This window comes from Notolabrus celidotus, chromosome 3 (genome assembly GCF_009762535.1).
Source record: "Notolabrus celidotus isolate fNotCel1 chromosome 3, fNotCel1.pri, whole genome shotgun sequence".
NCBI classification, from domain to species: Eukaryota; Metazoa; Chordata; class Actinopteri; order Labriformes; family Labridae; genus Notolabrus; species Notolabrus celidotus.
In genome coordinates this window covers 13,431,405-13,455,893 of record NC_048274.1, presented here as the reverse complement: position 1 = coordinate 13,455,893, position 24,489 = coordinate 13,431,405, and the positions used below count along the sequence as shown (strand labels likewise).

General features: G+C 39.0%; 1 protein-coding gene across 1 annotated transcript; it reads right to left on the bottom strand.

Moving 5' to 3' along the window:
• Window positions 1-457: 457 nt before the first annotated feature.
• dhx38 (DEAH (Asp-Glu-Ala-His) box polypeptide 38) lies at window positions 458-23,167 on the bottom strand. The gene is given in 28 exon segments (XM_034679265.1): window positions 458-1,607; window positions 5,769-5,887; window positions 6,524-6,619; window positions 6,711-6,836; window positions 7,282-7,416; window positions 7,719-7,874; window positions 8,928-9,082; window positions 12,031-12,239; window positions 12,538-12,650; window positions 12,743-12,850; window positions 12,951-13,067; window positions 13,732-13,842; window positions 14,950-15,090; window positions 15,277-15,462; window positions 16,696-16,882; window positions 16,997-17,134; window positions 17,278-17,402; window positions 18,454-18,561; window positions 18,705-18,866; window positions 18,958-18,998; window positions 19,001-19,112; window positions 19,218-19,294; window positions 19,386-19,504; window positions 20,074-20,236; window positions 20,339-20,494; window positions 20,674-20,879; window positions 21,290-21,621; window positions 22,876-23,167. Coding segments are annotated over 27 exon segments (3,777 nt in total). The 5' UTR covers window positions 21,619-21,621; window positions 22,876-23,167; the 3' UTR covers window positions 458-1,525.
• Window positions 23,168-24,489: the final 1,322 nt, after the last annotated feature.

Genomic DNA, 24,489 nt, shown 5'->3' with positions numbered 1-24,489 from the left:
ATTTTAACAACCAAACCATTTATCAATACTGAAATGATCCATTAATGGAGCTCTGATCCGTAAACTTCTCCTCAGGCTAAGAATTCATAATTGAAATTTCTGAAAAGTCATGGAGGAGAGAAATCCGGAGATAATCTGCAGACTGCAAAATATGTAAATAATGAAATATTGCTGAAGTTTTATCACCTTTCCAGTGCATGATTCAATACCTAGCTTAAAGAAACAACTAGGCCACGGACATGTGGTCGTATGTGCACAGCTTAGAGCTTCTAAAGTAATGAACCGACAATGTTTTCTTCTAAAAAAAAACCAAGAACATTCACTGCTGCTTTAAAGAAATGTTGCTAATTTGAACCACTTTCTCTTATAATTCCTTCCCCCTGCAAAACTACCTCACAGTGCTCTTCTTGAATGACATAATTATGTTAGGCACCTGCAGTGCACAAAAAGACACATCAGTTTAAAAAATAGCTGACATGTATTTATTCATTTACAAAAGATGTTGAGAGAAAAAAAAATCCATTAGCCGTCCTCCTGCTGTCTTAGATCTATGTTTAAAAGACAAAACAGAAACAGTGTCACTATCCAAACATGGCCTTCACTAAACTAGATTGTTGCAGATAGACCGGTCTATCTAAAGCTGCACAATGTTCTCATCAGCTGAGAGGGCAGAGGAGGGTGCACATCTACAAACAAATTTACCCGTTAAAGAGACACATTTGCAAACACTTGTTTAGAGACGAACCTCAAAGGAAGCTGCTGTGTGCTATTTCCAACACATGGACCATCAAAATAAAACAGCTATGTTGAATCCAGCATGTTCATGTTTTGTACCAAGAACTCTGGGGTGCATATAACATTGTTGGCGCTCGGTCAACAGCAGGTAGCAAAGGTGAATTGCCAAAAGCCTGGATGAGTGTGTGTGTGTGTGTGTTTGTGTATAAGGGGGGTTTTACAACACAGTTCTAGAGTCTGAAGACACTCATGCCACAAGTACAGATAAAATAGTGCTTCAGTCTGTGGAGGAGCACTTCATGATGGCACACACACTGTTACAGCCACGACAGCACAAGGAGCAGTAAAGGACACGAAGACAAGAAACACTGAAATCTGATCACTGTTTGTCCCTCTGATGAAACTCTCTGCATAAAGTACAAAAGAACATAGAAAATTAAATGTTTCCAGCTCAGACAAAAATCATTATAGAGACTTAAGTAAAAACACTTTGACCTATAAATACAGAATATACAAAGAAAACACACAAACATAGCTGTCCCCTCTGCCTCTCGTTTTATCATGCAAAAAGCTATTTGTTGATAAACGTGGAGGAAGGCATTTTGAAGGACCTGGCCCCTGTTTGCATCTTGTGCCTTATACAAGTTCTCACTCTAGTGGTCGGTGGATGAACTGCAGGTGATTGTGGCCATGCTGCGAGGGACAGAAGGAGAAGTGATTGTATGTTGAATCAGGTCTGAACGAAGATGGGTTTGAGGGAGTCAGTCTGGTGTGCTGGATGGCGGATCTTCTACAGTCCAAAGCGGGCAGGGGTACGTCTGGGTGTCATGGGGGCTTCATCCTTCCTCCCTGGTGTGCAGATTCTCACTCCCCTGAAATCAGACCAAAACAAAAAGATGAGTTTCATTCATTCAAAGTGCAGATGTGACAAAGCCTCATTTGTTAGTGATGCCTTTAACATTTGCTACATGAAGCTGAAGGTGAGTGTGAACATGAAAGCAGCAGGACCAGGCGAGGCTGAACAGGCAGGCTGGAGTCTCTGGGATGAGTGTTGGGAAGTAGAGCCTGACGCCGCTGACAGCAAATCTATCATCTTTAATTACAGCAGCGTGACACCCTGACACTGCCCACACTTCCCTCATCTCTCTCTCTCTCTCTCTCTCTCTCTCTCTCTCTCTCTCTCTCTTTCCTGCCTTACACACACCTGCAGCAATTACAACCATCAGGCCATAACCCCCTTCTGTCACTGTGTCCCCCTCTCTGTGTCTGCTTGTTCACTTTAGACTCAAAAACACAAGCTGCTGGGTGTGTCATGGCAGACTTACTGGATTTCAACAAAGTTTGACTCTTATGGGTCTGTTCGCTAAAAAAAAAAAAATGTTTTTCTTGACAGTAACGCATAGTACACATCATGGTGCTATTTCCAAGAAATCATATGTACCTTAGAATCAAATAGTTTTCACTTAATTTTAAATAATTATAAATAAACTAAAAATAAAATATCATTGTATACTGTATTTTAATCTTATTGCCATTTCTGTTATCATTATGATTATTATGACTATTATGATTATTATAATTATTATTATGATTATTATTATTATTATTATTAACAGTTTCAATTTTTTGTGTTATTTTTATTACTACAATTATTATTATTTTATTATTATCATCATGATCATCAATCGTATTTTATTATCATTATTATTATTATTATTAATGATAATATAGTTTTGTTATTTATTTTTTGGGGTATTATTTTTATTGCTATAGTTATTAATAAAATATCCTTATATACTGTATTTTAATCATATTACCATTGCTGCTGTTATTAATATAACTTTTATTTTTTATTATTGTCAGTATTATTATCATGATCATCAATCGTATCACATTGTGATTATTATTATTATTACTATCATTATTATTGTGTTATTATTGTTATTTTTTTAAGTATTATTTGTATTACTATAATTATTATTATTTTGAATTATTGTTTTTAATTATTATTATTATTGTTATTATTATTATTGTTGTTATTATTATTATTATTTTTTATTTTTTTATTTTTTTATTATGATCACTTTAACAAAAAAATAACTCACTTAAGACCCACACTGTTGTGCTTGTTACAGAAGTCTGTAAATTTAGTTTTAACACATCCAGGGAGCATAAACCCATCATAATCTGTGCCTGTTTTAAATAAGGATGAAAGATTAAACCCATAATCTAAAGCCAAACCTGATCAGCATGTGTAAAACACAACAGCTTTATTATTGTTTAAGCCTTTTGGTTGAGAATGCAGACTTAACAACAGTCTTGTTATTTAACACATTATGAAGAAAATAAAGGTGTTTGATAAGATATTATAAAGTCCTCATAAAAAGCAGCTTTACAAGATCTGTCAAAGGAAATATCTCTGTAGATAAAAGGTTCTATTCATTCAAACACATTCCATACACAGAAGTAAAATGTAGAACAAATCTAACAAAGCGTTCAATATAGGCTCTCTCAACTTAACAGGCTTTCTATGCAATTACCCTGCAGTTCTCCTGAGTTATCAGCCATTGTTTGGGTGGTTTATTGTGAGGAAATAGTGAGTAGTGAATGAATAATACAATGGTGATATCTGAAAATGTCTCGTTTTTTTCTGTAATACAAAAATATTACATCTACAGTCGAGTGTGACAAAGAGAAGAAGTCAATCTTAAAGCTTGTGGGAGTTTTTTTTTAAACTGGTAATAACACAGAGGGGAATAATTACTGATTCCTATTCATGACCTACAAGAGCAAACCAGAGCATTTCTGTGTAGTGATTTTAAACACCTGTAACCAACGCCGGGGGGGGGGATCAAACGAGCACACCAAAGAAACAGCCTTATGTTTAGATTTGTCACAGCAGGTATTATCAATAAGTGATACATCGGACTGTCAAAGGATGAGATATAGGTTCCTCTGGAGCTCTGCCGTAGACGTCCTGCTGCTCTGGATATGCCAGACTCCAGCGGCTACAGCTACTACTATCCATCTCACCACAATCATCTTTCTCTTGATCTCTATCTATCTCTCTTTCCAACCCCAACTCAGTCTCAGCAGATGTGTGTCTAACATGAGTCTGGTTCTTCTCGAGGTTTCTGCCTGTTAAAGGAAGTTTGTCCTTGCTGCTGTAACTTGCTAATGCTGCAAAGTGCTCTGCTCATGGTGGATTAAGTTGAGATCAGACTGAGTCCTGTCTGTAAGATGGGACTGGATCTTATCCTGTCTTGATGTTGGGTCTTTGTTAATGATATAACTCATACCTCTTTTCAACCGAGGCAGTTTCAGGGCCAGTTCGGAGCCGTTGCTCAATTGAGAACCGTTTTTTTTTGTGTGTTTCGACTGTGAGTGAACCGGCTCCCAGCCGGGAAAACCGTTTACAGAGCGGCTCCAACTAATTTCTGGTCTAGAGCTGCGAACCGCTTACGTCAGGGGCGGGGTTGCCATGATCAACAACACAAACCAAACGTGTTTCCACCATTGTCCGGCAGCAAAAAATTTTAAAAGACTAATGGATCCCAAGGGAAAGCAGTGGTCGGCCGAGGAGACAAGCTGCTGTTGTCCGATGTTGTTGTTGTTGTTGTGAGGAAAAGTTTGCCCTAGCACTGCTGGGAAAAGCGGTCATGTAAATCTGACGTTATGATGTGCCTCTTCCACGGGCTCGATCGAGCAGAAAAACAAGCAGGGGTCATGTTGGTTCGCGAGTTCAACCAGCTCCGAACCAGCGCGAGCACAAGCCCGGAAATACAACCCGGTTGGCGTTGGTCAAAAAGAGGTAATAGAGTACGGTCTAGACCTGCTCTGTTTGTAAAGCGTCTTGAGATAACGTTTGTTGTGATTTGGCACTATACAAATAAAGATTGGTTGATTGATATTTGTTGGGAATACTACTCTCACATATCAGAAAAATCAGCAAAGTTGTAAGACATAATAATCTGTCCACAGGGGGCGCTAAAATCAACACAAACCAAAAGTTCCTTATAGAAGCTTTACCTGAAGATTAAAGGTTTGCTCTTGTTTTATCATCTGTTAAGTATAGTTCAGTATTCTGCTCTAGACACACATATCAGTCAGTAGAAAACAATAATAACTGAGCTTTTTCCACCTAACATGCAGAGTAAACACAGTTGTACTCAGGGAGCTAAAGCTCTCTTGGTATTCTCGTTTAGGTGCCTCAAATAGAAGGAGCTCCATAAGTCTCCACTCCACAGCTGACAAAAACAATCTCTTAGTGTTCCCCTCTTCTAGACAAAACAACCAACTTCACTGTTTCCTAATTCACACCACTGATCTGTGCTGGTGAGCAGGGAGCCAGGTGATAAGCAGTCTGACAAAATCTTCCATCCCGGTCACAGGGAACTCATAGAGGAGCTGCTTGCGAGGCCTGCTGGAGGACAAAGGCAGCCGAGAGCCCAGGAGAGCCGACGCCTTTTATTATGACACATCCTGCTTCCTCCGCTTAAATCTAATTCTTAATCCTATACCTCGAGTGTGATTATTTTCAACAGATCTGTTACAGAAGTGGTCACACAAACTCAGAGAGATAAACCAGACGATTAATTAACAATAAAAGTTATTTTTTTAAGTCTGTCTTTATAACCTTATTTCTCTCTATGAAGCTGGCGGATGGGTGTGAAATTAATTTTTTGGTCTAATTTGAAATTGAACGTTCCCCTCCTTTCTCTGCTCTGCTATGGCACAATTTAAATTGCTGCAGTAATGGGGGTCAGCCAGGAGTCAATATTATTTCTTTTTGTCTCGTCTGTGGGGACCAGAGGTGAGAAAAGCTCATCATGAAGAGTGAGAGAGGGTGAGCAGAGAGAGTGGGAGAAGGGGGAGAAAGAGGGAGGGGTGGAGATATGGATTGGCAGCGAGGTAGGTAAATTAAACGTTTCTATCTTGACTGTGTATGGAAAATGAGGGCCATGGGGGAACTATTGTTGGAGGAGGCTCGTGTGATGAGGAGGCACAAAGAAGAGAGTGGGATGGAGACTCACCGAACACTGCCAGTGTTCTTCCTCTCCTGCTCGTCTCGACGCGCTCGCAGCTGCTCTTCAGCGAGGGACATCTCCTCCTCCATGTTGGTGATCTCCTCCTTGGCGCGGCGACGGTTCTCCTGCAGAGCAACAGAGAGACGTGAGAGGGTTACAGAAAAATAAGAAAAACACTAAGAGATGTATTACAGTTAATAGAGCAGATGTGTGGTTACAATGACACTGCAAAATATTACACCAACCTTAAACCAAGTATGACTGTCAAACATCTTTACTCCTATACAACCGTCTTTAAAACTCTACTCTGACAGCTGTCTCTTCTCCAGGAAGCTTATTTTCACAACATCTCAGAACCTAGCTGCAGAGATCTGCTCCCATTAATTTGTGTGCATTGTGTCAGCCTTGTAAAATATAAGAGATAGAACATTTGGACTATATATAGAATTGTAATCACGCCAAATAAGAAATACAGTCTTTAAAATATAATAAATACATTATTTATCTCCTTATGCTCCAAGAAGGATCACACCAATTGGACAAAGACCAACAGTAACAACAAGACATTTCTTCACTCTAAAAACTTGAAACCTAAAATAGTCAGGAGCCACTGTTTTGAAGGACAAACCTAGACTCTAAAAATCTGCCCCAGACCAAAAACACTCCAGAGAAGTGGAGATTTCTCGCTGCATTGTTTGGTTTTGTTAATGATAACCCTTATACAGTATGTAAAGAAACATCTCCACCTCGTCTGGTCTTACCTGTCTGCTCCTTCCTGCATGTTTGATGCTGTAAAACATCGGCCCCAGCTCTGCCAGCCACTCTCCGTCCACGGCGGTCACACACTGCATGTACTCCTACAGCACAAAGCACAGGTTCAGCATTAAATAAAACACGTGTCATTACTTGTTTTCAAGTTTTCAGTTCTGTAGCTGACAGACTTCTTACCTTGGTTGTCATGACGAGCTCGTGGTAAATGATGTAGTCTGGGGTGTAGCCCATGCCAAACAGGGAGCTGGTGGGATGGAGGTGACAGGGCATGCCTGTCCTCACGTTCACATACTCGCCGATGCCCTGAGAGCAAACACAGACGTAAATCACAAATTAAATGTTTTGCATCTGGATTTCTGGACAGGAAAATGAAGCCTGGTGTGTAGTGCCCTGAGGTGGAACTGTGTGTGTTTGTCTCAGTGTGTGTTTGTGCATGTTAAGGTCAGAGCCAAGCAGGTCCTCTGGGTTAATTTGCTTCTTCACCTGGCTTAGACAGCAGGAAAATAAATTTGAAGTATATCCAACACTGCTCCGACTGCTTGGGTTAGTCGACGACTCATAAGTCAAACGGAGAGCCCTGATTATATAGTCATGATTTCAAATTCCCTTTCAGATTTTAGCGCTATATTAATGTGAGGCCAGGAGGGATATTTCACTGCTCTGTAATTATGCTGCTATAAATCTGCCACAACCAGTTGCCACAAGGCGTAGCATATTAACTGAGGAAAACCCAGAGTGCACAAAGTACCTTGAGCTTGGCAGCCTGGTGGAAGTAAGCAGCACAGATGCACTTCCTGATGATGTCCCAGTCTGACCCACAGGATACAAGGTTCATCCTCTGCTGTACCATGATGTCCTTCAGCTGGGAACGCACCTCACGCACCTGCACAAAAAGTAATGTGTGTTGAGAGTGGAACCACATACACAATTCATCCAACCTGCTGACTGACAATCAATGTTTGAAGAGTAACTGTATCGATGCTCTCAATGTACACAAATGATCAGAGGGACGCAGAAGATGATGCTATATTTACAGACTACATTTAAAAAGGATGCTGAGCAGGCCTCACAGGACCTAGAGCAGATACTACACATATTAAACAAAAAGAAAACTCAAATGTTCAGGTTTCAGTGAGGGGCAAAGGGTGTTGATAGATAGAACAGCTTTAGCAATGAGAGTCTGACCTTGCGCATAGCCTTGGTGTGGATGAAGTGCTCATTGCACCACGCACTGGAGTAGTTGTTGTTCTTCCACTGCATGTAGACGTTCAGGTAGGTGAGATGGTCGCTCTCTGGGACTGAGAACTTCTCCCTCACCTGGTCGCTCTCTTCCTCACGACCCTGCAGAGACAAAGTTCAGTTTACTGTTAATCACTGGATTTTTTTAAAACATCTAAAAGGTTATACTTTACTCATATAAAAATGTTGATCTGCAAGATGAGGTTAATATATATATATATTTTTTTTAAGCACAGCTCATTCCACTCCTTTTTTTGTATCATAAACTGTGAATTATAAAATAGATGCATAAAATGATTTGATGATTTCTAGGATTCTGTAGAAAGTTGTATAACTACCTCTTTTACAGAGCAACAATTCAGGGTTAAGTTATATGGGTTTTTTTTAAGCTTGCAACCTCCAGTCTTAAAATATGAAGCCCAAGTGAAAGTGTTAGAAACTGCATTCATCGAGCATGTGCTTGAGGCTGGCTGCAGAGACTCCGGAAACCAGATACACACCCATTCAAAAAAGACGATCTTCACAGCCAAAATAAACATGTTTACAGCCTGGTTCAAAAAACAGATTAGGTCTGAATAGCTCATTTCTCTATCGGCACACGCTGTACAGGTGGGTGAATTTTTTACAACTGGTTATTTTTGATGATATTAAACTTTAGAGTTTTGCCTAAATAAGGACATGGCTGAATTGATTGACAAGCGACTTTTAGCTGCCGAGAGCTTGAGTACGATCATTAGCTAGATGCCCACTGTCAGTTTTTTTAAGTGATGGACAGATAATATGCGATCAGTTAGCAGAGGTTTTTTATTCACTTAAAAAAGCAGACTGCTGAGGCTGAAACAAATTCTACGAGAATGAACAACAAGAGTGAATTTGATGGCTGGAAAACAAACAGTCTGCAAGATGTTCCACAGAGCTGAGCAGCAGATTCTGGTCATGATGCTCTCTGGGTTTTTCAGTACTATGACTGCTCTTTTATGATTTTTCATATAAAAGCAGTCACCAAACCAAGAGTTAAAAGGATTAAAAATGGATTAAAGCCACTTAATTATAACAAAATACACGAATACAAACAGATTACTGTGTATTTTTCACTTAATACTTGGCAGTACCTCCTTTTCTTTACAGTAACTTCATAATAAACAGCACGTGTACCTTTGGTCTGTAGAAGATGGCCGGCACAGACAGCATTGACACAATTATAAGGATGTCAGCACTGCAGCCCATGTCACAGGACACAATCAGCATCTTTGAGAGGGCGGGGTCAAGAGGAAACTCCACCATCAGACGTCCTGTTGGTGTCAAAGCACCTGAGGGAACACACAATAACAGGGTCACACATGAAGTCACAGTAAATCAAAGTGCATCAGACGTGAAGAGAACAGGAGGAACGAGCACAAGACGAGTGATAAGCTTCTTTTCCATCAAAAGCCTGCTGGCGTGATGGAGAAGCCGGCATAAAGTGACACTTATTTGTCTAACGCCGTGAGAGAGGAGGATGAACTGCTGACAGCTGAGAATACTTGTAGAGAAAAAAGAGAGTCAGATCAAAAACTTTGCCGCTTCTGATTTAAATGATTAGACGACAGAGTCTAAGAAGCTTATGAGGAGGAAAAGCAGAGAAGCAGAGCAGCCAGTTTGGGGCAGGTAAGCCTTAATCAGAGATAATCTGCTGTTAACACACCATACAGGGAATCATCAAAAGTCCCCCCTTATCCCCAAATCCCTAAATCCCCTGGAATCTGGCTAAGGATGAGACAGAAATGAGACTCGGCCAGTCAAATCAAACACAGGATCAGTTACTAGGCAATTACTCCACTGGCTAAACCTCACAACTCAGTCCTCCAGGCCTGTTTGCAGAGTCTGCATCAACACCGCGCGGCAGCATCCTCTAAACAGTCGGTCTCCTGCCTGTGTTTGTGGTGTCAGCATCACTGTGTATGTAGCAGCTCAAAGCAGCGCTGAGGGGGAAATACAGCCTTTAAATACCCAATATTCTCTGTCACAGCTTCATCGTCACCTCAAAGGGAGGATGATTTATGTTGTTTAGTCCGACTGTACATGAGCCCTGCTTTGCCTTGTGAGGCCTACTTAAAAAAAAAAAAAATCAGGCAGAAGAAAGCTGACACAGGATCAGGATACTTCACAGGACATGATTAAAACATAATGGACCAGTCAATCAACAAAACATTTAAACATTTAAATAACCTGTTTTGGAATAAATTAAGAAACATCTCTGTTTCCCACAATTCATCTGTGAGAGTATTCTTGTTTTCTTGTTTTACTATGACAGTAGAAACACTCTTTGCCTCTTACTTGTTGTGGATACTTCTTAATTTGCTGCTTCTTAGAAAACCTTTGTTTCCCAAATTTAAAGTAGATTTATTGACAATGCAATGAATAGTAAACCAGCCCTGGATTAAATGTGTCCTGAATAATGTTGCATATGTTGAGAACTGACTGTGCAGACCCTTAATGGTATAAGGGGCTCAACAGTTTTCAGATGCACACAACTAAATAAAAAAAAAAACCTCTCCCATGTCTACTTGGTAATTCTGCTGAAAAAGGCATGAGTGAAGTCCCCAGAAAGCACCTATCAATCATAATCAAAACTGTTTATGGGATGAAGCACTTTTTCTTTCTTTGGGGATATATTATTTGAATATACACATATGAACACATATTGTGTATGCAGAGACTCTGCCATTATTTAGGATTCCTCCCACCCCTCACACAGGCTGTTTTCCCCCCTACCATCATGCAGGAGGCTTCACAGCATCCGGATGATCACAACAAGGTGCAGCAACATCTTTTTCCCCCCCAAGCCCCACAAGACACCTTAACATGCTGCTACCCTTCACATTCACCTCCAACCCTCCAACCCACACCATCTCAGACTGACCCCCTTCAGCCCCTGTCCAACCACGTGACTGAACCTGGACACTTTTGATTTTGATGACAGTCACATGTCAGTTTATGCCAGACAATGACCAACACTGTGCCTCCTGTGTTTTCATGGTTATTCATTGAGGCCTAATTATTTATTCATTATTAAATAAAATAGCTTAATTATTCATTCAATATACATTTGCACCATTTGCACTACCTCACTTATTCTGTTTTTAATCTATTTACTCAGTGCACAATATTGGCATTTTTCCACCGGAGGAACTTTACCCCAGAACTACATGCATTTTGACCGGTGGACCCCTAGATAATCTCCCCCCTAAAAAGCCCCTGCCAGGGGGGTAGTATTTTTCGAAGGTCCTGGGGCCATCGGGGGCAGGGCCTGCAAGCTGCACGTTTCTGATTGGTCCGGCATTTGTAGCGTTTTCATTGGACCCGCCATGTTTGAAACACTGCAATTGCACGCTGCAGTGTTTACTTTTTCATTCTGCTACAACCACGGGTATTTTAAATTCAACATGAGTGAGAAGAAGATCGAGATGGAGCGACGAGGAGGTGCAGGCCTTGCTTGCAGTGCACGCCAAGGGGAGATCAAGCGGGAGTTGCGTACAGCTGTACGGAACGATAAGATGTACGCCAAAATGTCCAATATTTAGTTGAATCCACATAGTAAGCCCTGTTCTAGTCTGTCTTCATGTTGTTGTATTTCTCTTTTTGCTTTGTCTGTTGTTTAGATGTCTGTCATTCTATTGCACTACTTCCTTGTCTTTTGCATTACTTAGCACCTGCTCTGTGAGAAACGCCATTTCGTTCAACTGTATACAAGATATCCAGATGAATGACAATAAAGTTTGAGTTAAGTTGATACATATCAACATATTTGCATATATACTGCAGAAGCATTATCTATGAGTGCTAGTTATGTCTGTTTTTCACTTGTTTTGACCTTAGTTTTATTTTAGTATTTAATTTATTCGAGTGATTTTTACTTATTTCATTTATTTAATTTTCTCTCTCTCTATCTTGTGTTCTGATTGGTGGAGCTCTCAGTACTTTTTATCATGTTGTTAATATGTTAATAGTTTTTATTCTTATTGTGTTGTTTCATGTAACAGTTGTTTTGTAATTGGGTGTCAAACTGGATATCATCATCTTGCTGCAAAACAAATCTACCAACAGGTAACCAACCTGAACATGATCCTGATATTATAATAATTTAAATATATCAAATAAGAGAAAGCTACAATAATCTGAAACAGGCATGTTAAAAGTCTATGCAAAATGTTCACGCCATGTAAATGCAAGTATCTCATAAACATTACATTATGATGCCTCTGATTCACTACCCCACCTGTGTTGTCTAAAGCTCCCAGGATCCAGAGCTGGTACATGGAGTTTAGCATGTTGTCCTCAGGCGGTGGATCCATGAAGTGGAACTGGAGCAGATCCTGAACACCCAGAGACTTCAGCAGCAGGACTACGTTGGCCAGGTTGGTCCTCTGGATCTCAGGTATGGTGGTAGTGAGCATCTCATTCTTATAAGCACTCTGAGTGTAGAGCCTGGACAAAAATGAGGGTAGAGTTAAACAAGGTGACACAAGTGTGGAATTTAAGCAAGCAAAAATAAAAAGTATACTCAAATCTGAACATGAACCATTTACAGATCTTTGTTATCTTTGCTGTAAACACTGAACAGTCACGGACAGAGCAGTGGACTTTGCATCACTAGGCGGTATTGTTATGTGACACTGAAGTGAGTTATATCATTTTCAGGGTTCAGGAACCTGAACATTGCACTATGAACTATAAACCATGAACTAGAGATAGCTCCACACAGAGATAAGACAACGACCATCACCTGTAGCACTGCCCTGGTCCTGTACGACCTGCACGGCCAGAACGCTGGTTAGCATTAGCCTGGCTGATGGGATAAACCTGCAGAGCATCCATTCCAATGCGAGGATTGAACACCTGTTGACAGAAATAACAAAATTATTTCAGATCAGTTTGAACTTGTTCATGATGGGGAAAAAATACACGTTCAATGTGACAAAGTGTAAAACCTTCAGTTTGCAGTATCCTGCATCAACGACAAACATGATTCCATCCACAGTGAGAGAGGTCTCAGCGATGTTTGTAGCAACAATGCATTTCCTCACACCGTCTGGAGCCTAGAGAAGGAGAAATAAACACAGCCAGCTTTCTGGTTACAACTTGTACTCTTAGGTTTAAAGAGTAAAAATGTATGCAGAATCACAGGCAGATAAAGACCTTCTGAAAGATCTTGGCCTGGAGGTCAGAGGGCAGTTGAGAGTAGATGGGCAGCACTGCCAGAGCAGGAGCGTTCTCCAAGTCCTCCAGCCGCTCAATAATCTGATCAGAGGTCACCTGCAAAGACAAGGACATATGTTTCATTTCAAATATGAAAACAAAAATGTTGATAGGGTGCAGCCAGCAGAGAATGTGAGAATGAGATGATTGAGGAAATATTTCACCCAATCTTTAGAAACTGTCCTTTCTTTTGAGTTTTGAGTTAAAAATGTCTTGACCTAGAAATCATTTCATGTTACTTGGGATCTCTTTTCGAACTGTATACATTCTCTAGATTTCTCCTCGGAGTTGGAGGACTGATGTGTGCAATCTTAACTTACTCTTTGTTATTTATTTGATCTAATACGTCTATCATACCTTACCTACTATTTTCTTCCACTTATTTATTATCATTATTGTTTAATTTTGTTATTTATTTATGCATGTATGTATTATTTAGTTATTTTTTGTAATCGTTGAATGGCCTTGACCTTGGGTTGTGGGTGGGGAAGGGTGTTGACATTCAGATGTGACAACTGATGTCTATTCTATATTTTTGTACCTTATGTTGTATGTCACACTGTCTGTCTAAAATTTCAAAAAAATTCTACAAATAAAGTTGAAAAAATAAAATAAAATCTTGTCTTGTTCATATAGGTACATGTAAGTACATATAATTCAGATTACACTTCTTGATTATGTAAGATCTGTCCATATGATAAGACTGCAGCATGTCTCTCACCTCAATGTCCTCCTGCCCAGGCATAAAGATGAGGATGTCTCCCATCAACCCACTGAGGTGGATCTGCAGGGCCTGCTTCACTGCTGCCTCCACGTAGTCCTCTTGAGGAGTCTGCACAACACAAAACACAACTTAGACAACAAAACCAAAACATACCATTTGAAGAATCTGGATCCAACATTAGAGACAACCGTATTGTTTTCTGTGTAAAAATTAAGGTGCAGTGCAAATATCTTAGTTATCAGTTATTTAAACTGAAAATTGATAACTTTAGCAAATAGATCATTTTACAATCCTCTCCTTTTTTTTGTTTTAGCTTAAATACATATTAAAGGGTTAAAGATTGAATTAATATAAGATGAGTGTGCTGATCTGAAGAAAATTAAAATGTAATTCTTACTGTTATTATTATAATTGATTATACTGTTATTAGTAGTAATAGTAGTATTTGATTGTTTGGTCAAAGTAGGAACTTATATGAAGAAACATTGTAATTTTAAGCTTTGTCATATATGGTATTTTATTGATTTGATGATTGTACTGAAGGCACTCTAGAGATTACTTGCAGCGTTTTTCGACCGCAGGAACTTTACCCCGGATCTAAGGACTGACCCTTGAACTACGTGCGTTTTCGTTTCGTTTTTTTATTGAGATTTCAAAATATTATTTAATATAAATTATTTTCTCCATACGTCACTGGCCTGATTTGCACAATCTACCCGGGACTTCAGCCCGCAGTCGAAATGCACACAACTCTGGGAGCACAGGAACCTTTTAGTTCAGGGTAAAGTAGTTCTGGGGGCTAAAAAACCCTGGAACTCTTGGTCGAAATGCTACTTTATATGACTTATAATAGGTTTATTGTGGTCTTCTTGGTTTTGTATCTTGCTTTCTTTGTTTTGTTGTTGTGATTATTGTTGAGATTATTGTTTCTAAATTTTGCCTTGGATTTTTAATTATGCAAATTGTGTGTGGACTGTACACATTTGCATGAATGGACCCCAGGGAGACTAGTTGCTACAATGGTAGTAGCTAATGGGGATCCAAATAAATAAAATAAATACATTCTTACTGAGGAAGTCAGAATTGCATATTTGAAAAATGTGGAATATAATAATGGTCTAAAGTAGCCAAAAAGATTTAAGAGCAATGACATGATGCATAGAGGATGCGTTGTAAGGGCCTTTAAGTGAAAGACAAACAGCAACAGAGACCTACCTTACTGAACAAGATGTCTACTGGAAATGTTCTCCCTGGAATGTTAAATATGGGGACGTTGCCGAAAAATGCAGCAAACTTGTCAGAGTCCATGGTCGCAGAAGTAACTATAAGCTTCAAGTCAGTACGTCGAGATACAACCTGATGGGAAACAGCAGACAGAAGATGGTAAGACTGTATAAAATCACAGGGTTTGACAAACAAATCACACTAGGAATCAACAATCTACCAAAGCAATCCATCATGTAGGCACACTGAAGATGTAGCAGTGAGCAACTCCTGAAAATAACAAAAATAAATCTGTCTGTAAGGATGTTCTGTACTGACCTCACGCAGCAGGCCAAACAACACATCAGTATTCAGAGAGCGTTCGTGGGCTTCGTCCATGATAACAGCACTGTAGTGGTCCAAGTCTGACTCTCTCAGTGACTCCCTGAGCAGAATACCATCAGTCATGTACTTTATCAGGGTTTTCTCTGATGTGCAGTCCTCAAAACGGATCGCATAGCCCACCTGCAGGAAAAACAGACGAATAGTTAACTCAAGACACAAAATGAGTATTGAAGTGCGAGCTCACAAGAAAACAGAAAAACACCTATATATTTGTAGTGAGAGACTGATTTATTATGAGCTCCACCCATTATTTATTTACACTGCTCCTCAGTTCAGTCCCGGCCACCATAAGGCCTGAAAACACCTGACATTTACCTTCTGTCCACTAGATGGCAGTGTGACACAGCATGTGAGTTACTGAGGGCCTGGGGAAAGGGGGCCCTCTGATTGGCTATTACACAATAAAGTAGTGTGACCAAGTCATTAAAAACACTTTCAGCTGAGTACACAAGGATGTGGTAGCTCTATTTGCCTTCACCCAAACATCATGGGGCAATTACATGAGCCATTATTGGAGATTCAAAACACCAACAGTTTCACCGTGTCAGTAAGATTGCTGCTTTGAAATGGAGAATAACTTTAAAAGTTCAAGTAATTTAACATTACATGTTCACTGCTCTATGGTTTAGTTTTAAAATATCGTTCTTCTGCAAGCTGTGTCGGATACACTACTCTCAAAAAATCAAATTTAACAAGAGCACGTTCCAAACACTTGCACTATATAAAACAACAAAGGGAATTTGTAATTTCTTCTCACACTACAAATATTCTAAAACATACATCTCAAGGCATATCCACCTTAGGACAGAAATCATTAGTTACCAGTATTATTAAGCATTTTATTATTATTAAAATTAAAGTGGCTTCCTATTAATTTACTTAATCTTCCAAGAGTTACTGAGTATCTTAACAAGTTTAGGGAAAAGTCGATGTTGATAACAATATGCTTTCAAATGGGGACTCTTTGGCTACATTTTTTAGAACATGCATGTTCAGTACATGGAAAAAGAGAGGAAAAAGTCCTGTTGAACTTTCAAAACTGCTGAAAGATGCTTTGTGCATGTTACAATGTTACATTGTTACAATGTTACAATGTCATTTAGCAGACGCTTTTATCCAAAGTGACGTACATATGAGAACAAGAACACACAAGCAAAGATCTGGACAAGAGGAAACAAGATCAGTAAGAGTAACAATGTGCTTCAAGTCAATTTGGATGCAGGTATCGCCAAGCAATGTAAAGGCAATGCACAAAAGTAAATATGGATTTTCTTTTCTTTCTTTTTCTTTGTGCATGTGCTCATAATTTTTTTTCTTAAGCAGACTGTGTGTAGTGAATGCTTGCTGTCTTACCTCCTCTCCCAGGTTAGTGCCGATCTCTTCACTGACTCTCTTGGCCACACTCATGGCAGCTACTCTTCGGGGCTGCGTACAACCCACCATGCCGTAGCTCGTGTAACCATCCTCATGCAGGTACTGAGTCAGCTGAGTGGTCTTTCCACTGCCTGTCTCTCCAACAACGATCACAATGCTGTTGTCCCTGCAGATTCAGAACAGTACAATCAAATGGTAAGAGTTGGTTTAGAGTCCAATAAAAGAATAACTCATCATAATACAGATGTGGTGTAAAAGGAAAATAAGAGATTAGAGTTACCTGATGATGTTCAGAAGTTGCTGTCTAACTGCAAAAATGGGCAGGTACTGCCTCTGCTCCAGAAGAGTCTTCTTCTTAGCAAAATCACTGCTGGCCTCAGACTTTTCTTTCATGTGGTCTGCGAATTTCTGCTCGGCTCTAAGAGGTAAAAATGACCAACATGAATCACTGCAGGTCGGTAAAACTGACTGGCTTGTCCTTAGAGTTAAACCTGTGAGTTATTAAAAAATATATTTTGAAATTTCATATAACTTCAAACTTAGCAAAGGCAGTCTGCTCACCTGTAGTCCACTTTTCCATCCTCACCAACTGGTTTGCCCCCAGGCGTGTCTGCTTCCTCTGTCTTCTTGATCCCCATGATATCTCCCAACTTGGTGCCTGCCAGCTCCCAGTGTTTGTGCTGCGCCTGATAAGACATTTATTACAATAACATCAGATTCAGTCTCTGACTGCATACACAGATTGCAATTTGATGAACATTCAACACAGTGAGGAGATGAAATGTTCTCTGGGTTTTAATTTGCCATGATAAATTACATCAACCTTCTCCTGGTACTTTGCACTTAAAGCAGGGGTGTCAAACTCATTTCAGTTCAGGGGCCACATACAGCCCAATTTGATCTCAAGTGGGCTGGACCAGTAAAATCATAGCATAATAACCTATAAAGAAGTGCAACTCCAAATGTTTCCCTTTGTTTTAGTGCAAAAAAAGTACAAGTAAATTCTGAAAATGATCACATTACATGAACTATCTTTTACAAAAACAGTTGTAGTGCTAGTGTTAGTAGTGACAGAGCGCACCTATGACGTACGCACATGTATGGTAAGCATGTGCACAATATGTGGCTCTTTTTTTTTTTTTCGAAAAAGGTGGATCCACCGCTCCTGCTGTTACAAGTTTACATATACGAAAACTTTAGTGCTGATTGGATCTTAAAGTACTCTAAAAAGTCTATGAATTTCCACTGGATTATGCAAACTGTAAATATTCTCCCGGAGCACCATTCAGGTGTGCTCCATCAGCACTATGATTGTATGTAACCCCTAGAGGACAAATCTGAATTAGTAGTTACTTTTATTGAAAAATTGCAGTTAATGTCTTCTCTGTAATTTTTTCACTTTGTAGAGTCATGCTTTTGACACCCCTGACTTAAAGTGTCATAAATTGACCAAAGTGAGGTGATCTTGAATAAATAATTTACAATGCTGATGAAGAGACAGCATTAGTGTTAACAGGACAGCTGCACACCAACAAGCTCCAGAAACAGTCCTCAGCAGTAGACTTTTAAGAACATACAGTAGCTGCCTTGTATTTGCCACTCAATGATGTACCTTGTGTAATTCTAATAACAAGGGCAGTAACATGCTAAAGGTATGGGTATTCAGTTTATCAGATTCCATCATCATTTGGTTTTAACAGAAAAATAGTAACAGATAGCATTTAATTTCAAGCCCACCTTCTTGCGCTCTTTCTGCTCACGATGTTTTCGGACAAGCTGGCTGCCTTTACGAGAGATGATGGCCATGTCAGAAGTGGCATCTTTCACAGGGATGATCGGCTCTGGCTGTGGTAGGAAAAAAAATACACACATACAAACAATTAGAACAAAACAAAACTTTGTATCATAGTTCAGTCAAACTTTTGACATCTAAGGCGATGAATCATTACGACACAGCTTGGATCTCAAACTGTATAAGTCATGTGTACCTGCTTTGTGAAAACTATTCTCCCATCCAGAAAGGGAGGAACCAGGTTGTGAACTAGCAGGTGAACTTTAGCTGCATTGTCTTCTTCAAAGTCTTCATCCACCTCCAACCTCTGCACCACACCACTGGTCAGCATACGGTTGGTCTCCCACCGCTCGTTATCCTGAGAAAAGAAACACAACAAGTTACTAAAATACAGCAACACAAACAAGATAGATAGACATATAAGTAAACACAAAGGCACCATGATGTACCTCATTGATCTGTCGTTTCTGGGCAGAAATTCTCTTTGAGTCTGCTTCTGAAGGATCTGCTCTCTCTTCTTCACATATTCTTCAGAGGTCGTAGTGAACGGGTTGTGGAACTCGTCGTAACCTTCATCCATCATGTACCAGTCCCTGTCAGCTTGCTGTGAAACAGACAGACAATGAGAGATGAAGGGAAAAAAACATACCACTATACAACAGTTAACAACCTCTATGAGGAGTAAATGAATTAAAGCTGCAACACTCACCTTCTGGTCCTCCTGCCACTGCTCTTTCTCGTCCTCATTATCAAAGGTGATTCCTCCCTCACCGTCCTCTTTCCTGCCTGAAGCAGAGAAATCAAAAGAATGTTAAAGAACATACAGTGCCTTAATCTTGCACATGAGCACAAAAGGGCTTGTTTTTTATGATTATACCTTTTCCTTGTGACAAACGAGGTGTAGAACCCAAATGCTTTCTGTCATTGGCCCACTCGTTGTACTTGTATGACGGGGTAGGCAGGGGTGTGTCATCAGGGTATCGGCCTCTAACTGACCTGAGAACACAGCACACAGTTATATAAGGGCAAAAGTAACTCAGCAGCAAAATATGTTATTGAAAATGTGTAGAGCAGAACTTTTGGCAAGGATTTGTCTGAGTTACTGTACATCACAGGCATGTTTTGATGACATTTTGCAGTTACATTTTGTTAAAGTACATCATGATGCTCAAAATTGTGTCACTAAGGAACACAGAGCAGTGTTATTTAACACGAATATAAAAAATAATGTAGTATTTAACATGTATAATGAAAAAACAGTTTTAATATATTTCCTACAGACTGAGAAATATATCTGTCTTATGATGATGCTTTTACTGTCAGTTTGCTTTTATTGCTTCTTTGCTTTTATTGTGTTTTATTGTTACTTGTATCGTAAAGTGCTATATAAATAAAGGTATTATTATTATTGTTATTATTATTAATATTATTATTATTATTATGTAATATATTTAATGCACTGAATCATCATGTGACCTTGTATAAATAAAACTACAATAAATAAAACTACAGCTATGTTTCCAGGGGCATAAAAATGTTTCACAACACACATGACAGCTGTTTACCTGTCTCTTCTCTCACTCTCTCGGCCAGAGCGATGGCTGCGCTCTGACCGGTCAGACTCTCTGCTAGACAGAGCTGGAGACGGAGACTCCCACTGAGAGTGCCGTGAGCTGGCGTAACCGCTGTCATCCTCCTCCCAGTTTGAGCGTGAGGGTGTGGAAGAATCTATGGAAACACAAAATGAGTACAACTCAATCCACTTAGTAAAAGATAAATCCCAGATACAAGGGATATTATGTATTAGAAAGCTAATTAACGAAGCTCTACCTCTGGGGCGATTCTGTGGTGACTGAGGTTCCTCTCTCTTAGTCCCTCGGCTGATGCGATCGGACCAGCCCTCCCTCTGAGAGCGCTCACTCCTCTCTCCCCTCTCTGAAGAACTGCCGCTGCTGCTGCCACGGCTTCTGCTACCTTCACGCTCATCTGACAGACAGTAAGGATAGATAAATGTTAAGAGAAAGTAGTTGCAGTTCGAAGAAAAGTCCAAAAATGAAATGTTTGCAAATTGCTATGATATGACCAAGAAAAAGGAGGGGAAAAAAGTGTTAACTAGGACATGTTTAGATTATTAAACTAAGTAGCCGAGAGATCTTTCAAATCACCTCTTTCACTTCTTCGGTCTCTTCCTTTATCTCTGCTCCTTTCTCTTTCTTTGTCTCTGTTCTTGTCCTCTTTGGAGGAGGCGTAGACTCCATGCTCTCGTCTGTCTTTCTCTCTCTGCTGGTTTTTGCGTCGGAACTCCTCACTGACACCTCCAGGGTTTGAGGGAGTCTCTGAGCCAGTCACACGATACTTTCTGTTGGACAGACTGAATAAGATAAAACATTAGTCATATCATTTTATACCGTGACAGTTAGTAATTGTAGAGTAAAAGAGGAACAGAAACAATTGCAAAGACAACATAAAACCATATTTTTTAAATGTGTTGTCAGTCAATGATAAACACTCAGACAGTTTTGGTTTACAACTTAATAAATGGTCTCACTTTTCACAGTGATCATAATTTATAAACTAATTCAATTAATGATGCCACTTTTCATTTCAATAAGTTTGTAAGAAAGAGCTTTATGAAATGAAATATTACATTTTCATGGACTTATAAGGCTTTTTTTATATTTCACAATGCCTTTTTTTATTAAAGATCAACCACTTTGATGATCCATAAACATAAAGGGCTGTTGTTTCATGTCTATTACTAAATATAAGGGACAAACTTACCTCTCCTTCTTATCATTTTTATTCTTATCATCATCATCCTCCTCATCAGATCCAGAGTCACTTTTCCCCTCCTCCCAGTCCTTGTAGGAGGTAACCTTTGACTTCTTTGAATTTCTGTCATCCCCGCCACCCTCAGCCTGTTCCTTACTCTCACGCTCCTTTCTTTTCTGGGCTGCCAGCAGATCCAAACCGAGCAAGGAGGTGCGAGGAGTAGGTGCTCGAAAAACATGGGGCTCTGCAGCAGCACTCTTCTTCTTCACTATCAGTCCACCGACTTGAGCAGCTGGGTCCGTCCCCTCTAGCCTGTGCATGGATACATCGTCATCCATAATCTGTAGGGAAATAATAAAACATTCAAAAGGTGAAAAAACATGTAAAGCTAGATGAATGTGTTAAGACATCAGCAAATATTCATAAACTCCAAACACAGGATCCTAACATTTTCCCTTAGTTTGCTTTGTTTAACTAAAAGAGACAAAACCACAAAGCCAAAGTTAGAGCTGGATCAGGCTTGGACCAGCTCTTAGTTATGCTGCTATAGGCTTAGACTACCAGGGGAACTGGCAAGAGTCTGTACAATCTTAACTCAACTCAACTTTATTTATATAGCACCTTTCATACATAAAAACATGCAGCTCAAAGTGCTTCACAGAATAACAGAGAGACAGAAAATAACAGCAATGGTAAAATTATAAAAGGCAGGAGTATAAATTAAATACTTAAACAAATTAACAAAATTAATACAGTAAAATTAATAAAATAAGTAATAGTGTAAAGAAAAGTTTAAAATAAGGTAGTGTTAACAAGATCAGATGAATACAAGAAATAATAGATAAATAAATAATTAAATAAGATAAATACTTGTTAAAGCAATAATTAAACATTTTAAAGCTAGATGAATGTGTTAAGACCAGTAAATATTCATTCATAAACTCCAAACACAAGATCCAAACATTTTTCCTTTATTTGCTTTGTTTAACTAAAAGAGACAAACCCACAAAGAGTCTGTTCAATCATATGAAGTTAATTATGATTTCTCCCATTTTTGTTTTAACATGACATATTTGCTATTTGCTTATTATGAAAAATAAGTTTAATTAATTTTCTTACAATAAACTTACATCAGCTATCAATGACAATGACAAAAATATACTTATATGTTTATATATCAGAAAATCCTTGCAGTGGGTAACTATATCCAGTCTGTCTTATTCAATCATTTAGTACACTGAACTGAGATTAGTGAACCATCTCGACCTGAGATTGTGGCACATTACATGAATTTGTTTTTACTCAGCATGAGGACAATACATTATTATTAACTATCACTGTTACTGGCCCTTTCAACTGTAAGATACAGAGTCTAGTGATCTCCTATTTGTTCAGAAACAACCAAATAAGACAAGATTACTTCACTTTACATACGCAGCTCGTTCATATCATTTGTACATTTCTCCCGATAGTAGCAAAATGAGTAACCAGCATACATCCAAAGGTAATGCTAGAATCCTAATTCACTTCATAAAACTTTAAATGTGTTCTCAATTTCATGACGAACAGGTGAAATGCATGAAACCATAACATACCTCAGATACAGCAGCTAGCGGGTGCTAGCCTGAGAGCTATCAGGTCCCGTCCCGAGAACAAGGCCGGGCGACAAGCTTAACAGAACCTGCCGCGTCTTTATGTCGGTCTAAAAAGCAAAAATTCACACATTAAACTCAAAATATGAGGTCAATCGAGACACGGTAAAGGGACTCAAGGAATGAGTGGCCCGTGGCTATGACGGGAAGATCAATAAACTGTGGCTTTCGTAAACACGACGCGTATGTTTACAGACAAGGGGGCAGCCATTGCAATCCCACAATTCACAGGGCGGCAGGAAAAAAAACAAAAAACTTTATTAACACAGATTTTTTTTCAGAGACAGAGAAAGAAAGAAAGAAAGAAAGAAAGAAAGAAAGAAAGAAAGAAAGAAAGAAAGAAAGAAAGAAAGAAAGAAAGAAAGAAAGAAAGAAAGAAAGAAAGAAAGAAAGAAATACTTCAAACTACTTTATTATTGCAACAGTTCAAAATAAAATACTTAAATATCTATCTCATTTTTATAGTGATTAAAAAAAAGACACACACACAAACACTCAACAATCCTCTCCTCACTTCAAACTTAAAATTCTAAAATGCCATCATCATCAAGTGCACACAAGACTTGCCTAACAGCCCACACCTCCTTAAAGCCGTTCAAGTTATCCATCAATCGGAAAGAAAGAAAGAAAGAAAGAAAGAAAGAAAGAAAGAAAGAAAGAAAGAAAGAAAGAAAGAAAGAAAGAGAGAAAGAAAGAAAGAAAGAAAGACACATACATACATACATACATACATGCATACATACATACATACATACATACATACATACATACATACATACATACATACATACATACATACATACATACATACATACAGACAGACAGACAGACAGACAGACAGACAGATTCAATTGTTTTCCATCTCTAGTTTTACCTCCCAAACAATTAATTCAGTCAAGTTTGAACTTAGTAACTTACCTAGGACAAACAACTTAACTTTCATGGCTTTGCCACCAATGTAGACCTATAACCACTCAGTCCAAATCAACATCACAGAAGTATGTTTTACATGGGTCTAGGTCTACATATCTAAGACGTGGCTTCCTTGTCAGGCAATGTAGTCTAAATTATACACAGATGATATTGATAGTCATATTTACATGAGTAATGACCCTGACCTGATATGGCATCCTGAACACATGATAAGATTAAATCAATTTGTGAGCACATGCATGGTGCTCCATTTCAGATGGCAGGACTTTTCAGCTAATCAGTTAATCCTCTTTAGATGCTCTATTTTTGTTTGTGTGTGTTTTTTTTGTTCGTTTTTTTAAGCACTCCATTGAGATAGGGGTGGGAAGTGGTAAGAGGGTTTCTTAAGCAAACAAGAGTTTTTATTGCTGTTGCATGAGTAAAATTTAATTAAATTAGTTTGTTAAATTATTTATTCTATGTTAGTTGTACATAAATGTTATACTGTGTGTAGCTTTGGAGAATGTGACCATGTTGTGACAGGGAAAGTACATAGTAAGACCCTGACAAAGTCAGTATTACATCCTACATATCTGTTACTCAAGTCTTGTTTACTCCAATCTATCAGTAGAATACATCTGTTTA